The sequence below is a fragment of the Kryptolebias marmoratus genome, unplaced genomic scaffold, assembly GCF_001649575.2.
Source record: "Kryptolebias marmoratus isolate JLee-2015 unplaced genomic scaffold, ASM164957v2 Scaffold65, whole genome shotgun sequence".
In the NCBI taxonomy this organism is placed as follows: domain Eukaryota; kingdom Metazoa; phylum Chordata; class Actinopteri; order Cyprinodontiformes; family Rivulidae; genus Kryptolebias; species Kryptolebias marmoratus.
The window spans coordinates 23,275-26,331 of record NW_023665799.1 but is presented as its reverse complement, the minus strand read 5'-3'; the positions used below and the strand labels follow the sequence as shown (position 1 = coordinate 26,331).

The window sequence follows — 3,057 nt, the reverse complement described above, 5'->3', positions numbered from 1 at the left end:
GAGCCTTTTTTCATGTGTTAATGATCCCAACCCCGACTCCGCGCTGTCGCATCTGCAGAAACCTTTAGGTGACTGTTATGACCCTGGACTGGAGCTTTAAGAATTTGGTCCAGGTTTTATTTGTGCTTCTGTCTCTATATAAACACAGAGATACGTTAGTCACAGTCTGTGAGAGTCGCGTGCAGTCTGTGCAGCCGTCTGGTGGAAACACGCAGCGCACTGGCAGGGCCGGAAAGTGGGGGGGCCAATGGCCCCCTGGCCCCAGTGGTTCCGGCGCCTATGGTCCGGACCTTGACAGTGCAGCTGCTTTGTCTTTACAGGTGGGGTTGACATCTGTTCGAGCAGTGTCTCTGCTTCTCAAAGAGTGGAAGGCACTCTAAGTATTCTTCCACCGCTGGCAAAAAGAGAAGCGTCCTACATGAAGCCACAGCAGAGAATTCCTTTCTTTCTGTTATCAGCTCTCTGTGTGGCTTTTCCAGTTTATGGACTTATAAAACATTTCTGTGTCAGGTCTCACAAGGAGAACTCTCCTTTGGAGCCAATAATTCTTTTATTTTTTTCCCCAAATAATATTATTTTTTCACATTATTATATATATTTACTTTTTCTTTAATGTGTTTGTGAAGTCCTTTTAAACATCTTTCAGATCCTAATTCTGTCCTGTGTGTCCCTATCACAGCTCTGACTCTGTCTCTCGCCCTCAGCGATAGCGATGGAGGTTACATGCACATGAACAAAGTTGATAGATCTCAGAACGTTGCCCTAAAGGAGCTACGAAATGCAGACGTTGATCCTGAGACGTCGCCGACAGGTGAGCAGCTGAACATTTCAACACAAACTATCAATTTACTGACAGGATTATTATCATTGTTTATTTATTGATCAGTAAACAGCTGCAGCAGATGGAAACTGTTTCTGTGACTGGAATAGATACAGAATTGAGAGTAAATATTGATAACCAGCGCTGTTCTCCTACAGACCAGGCATCATCACTCCTCCCCAGCGACTCGTCTGCCCTCACCCTCAGTGACCTCATGAGCTTCTCCTTCCAGATCGCTCAGGCCATGGACTTCCTGTCCTCCATACAGGTAAGACAGCTGGTCAGTCTGTGGATCAACATCAACTCCCTGAATCGACACACTGCTCCAGTCAATCCAGAGTCAATAACAACAGTTTAATTACGGTGTAAACGTCTAAACCAGTTTAATGGATCCTTAAATGTAATCTTTTTGACATGGTTATTCCTTCAGCCTGAACTCTCAGAAGAACTTCCTGTTTCTGAGATCTTCAGGACAAGTTCTCCAGATTTCAGAGTTTTTCTGTGGATCTTTTTCTACAGATTTTTGATCATTGGTCCCTCACAGCCTCAATGAAGTTCTCAGGAGTCTGTTTTATGACTGATAGTCTCTGGCTATGTTCACTCTGCAGGCAAATTTGACTAAATTCTGATTTTTTTTCCCACTGTGCCACACGGGACATCCGATTTGTTCACATCCGACCCAGGTCTTTTACGTATGTGGTACTGAATCAGATATATCTGATGTTGTTCAAAGCGACCGCGGTATGAAAGTTCATCCATCCTTTCCATCAGATGAAAGGACGGAGGTCCCTCCACTCTTATCTCTGACTCGTCATTCAGACACGTCTCGGCACAGAGACAGCAGCTCCAGCTCCAAAAAGTCCAAGGACTGATCTTAAGTGAAAAGCAGCCAAAGTCCAAAGAAAAACTCTTAAAGACCTCCAGAAAGTCTGGAGAGCTGTTGTTTCAGACCACGTTAAAGAATTAGGAAAGTCTGGATCATTGGACAGACAAGATGAAGGAATGAGGACCTGATTGTGTTGACAAGCTGTGTGTCTGTCAGGTGCAGAAGGAGATGTGTGTTAGCATGTTAAATTACACATTTTTCAAGTTCTTGGTGTTGACTTGTGTGTTCCTCAGTGTGTCCATGGAGACCTGGCAGCAAGGAACATCCTGGTCTCTGAAGGGAAGCTGGTGAAGGTCTGTGACTTTGGTTTGGCCAGAGACCTGCTGAAGGATCAGAATTACATCATCAAAGGAAATGTTAGTTAATACTCTGAAATAACTTTATTTCAAACAATCATAAGCTTGATGACATCATCAGGTAAGGTGTTCACCTGTACAGCTGGTTTGGTTTCAGAGCTTCCTGCCGCTGAAGTGGATGTCTCCAGAGAGCATCTTCCAGAAGATCTACAGCTCTGAGAGCGATGTCTGGTCCTATGGAGTCTTACTGTGGGAGGTCTTTTCTCTTGGTAAGCCAGTCTGACCAGTATACCGCCTTAAAGCAGACTGTATACAGTCTCACACGCCAGTCTGACCAGTTTACATGTTGTGGTGCTTGTGTGTTTTATTACAGGCTGTAACCCGTACCCGGACCTCCTAACGACCAGACAGTTCCTCTCTGAGCTGAAGAAAGGACACAGAATGGACCAACCAGAACACGCCCCCCCTGACATGTACGACAACATGCAAGTTCTCTACAAAGGACACAACACTGCAAACAACACGCCAACATAAACAACACGCACATGTAAACAACACGCCAACATAAATATGATTTTAATTATGATTGTTTTCTTGTATAACTTCCTGTTTAACAAGTTGGGGGCAGGCTAACTTATTGACCCTAAAGCCTGTGGAGATACTTTACAAACAGACAATAAAGATCTTAGATAGAAAGCCTGAAGGATATCTTCACTGCAATATTTTAACAAAACATCATCTGTTGAGGTGAGATAATATGATCATATTTGCAAATCTCTGTCTGGTCTTGCACGTCCTCCATTTGAAGCACTTGTCATGTTGTTGTCTATAAGGACCACCAGAGCTATAGTGTGAGAGGGGACATCTGGTCAGAATTCATTTTCAGTGAAGGCTTCTCGTGATTGTAACAAGACGGGTGGGCGGAACTGTGAGATGGAAAGAAGTTGGACCAGTCTGAGCTGGACCACAGGTGTTCAGTCGGAGTTGGATCACAGGTGTTCAGTCTGAGCTGGACCACAGGTGTTCAGTCGGAGTTGGATCACAGGTGTTCAGTC

The 3,057-nt window shown here is 44.5% G+C and overlaps 1 protein-coding gene across 1 annotated transcript in view; it reads left to right on the top strand.

Moving 5' to 3' along the window:
- LOC108228837 (platelet-derived growth factor receptor beta) overlaps positions 1 to 3,057 on the top strand; it is a gene marked incomplete in the record, with an annotated part of 16,364 nt that overhangs the window by 11,941 nt on the left and 1,366 nt on the right. The window contains 5 exon segments of the mRNA XM_037974462.1: positions 705 to 811; positions 979 to 1,088; positions 1,940 to 2,062; positions 2,160 to 2,271; positions 2,376 to 2,475. Coding sequence (XP_037830390.1) covers positions 705 to 811; positions 979 to 1,088; positions 1,940 to 2,062; positions 2,160 to 2,271; positions 2,376 to 2,475 — 552 coding nt within the window.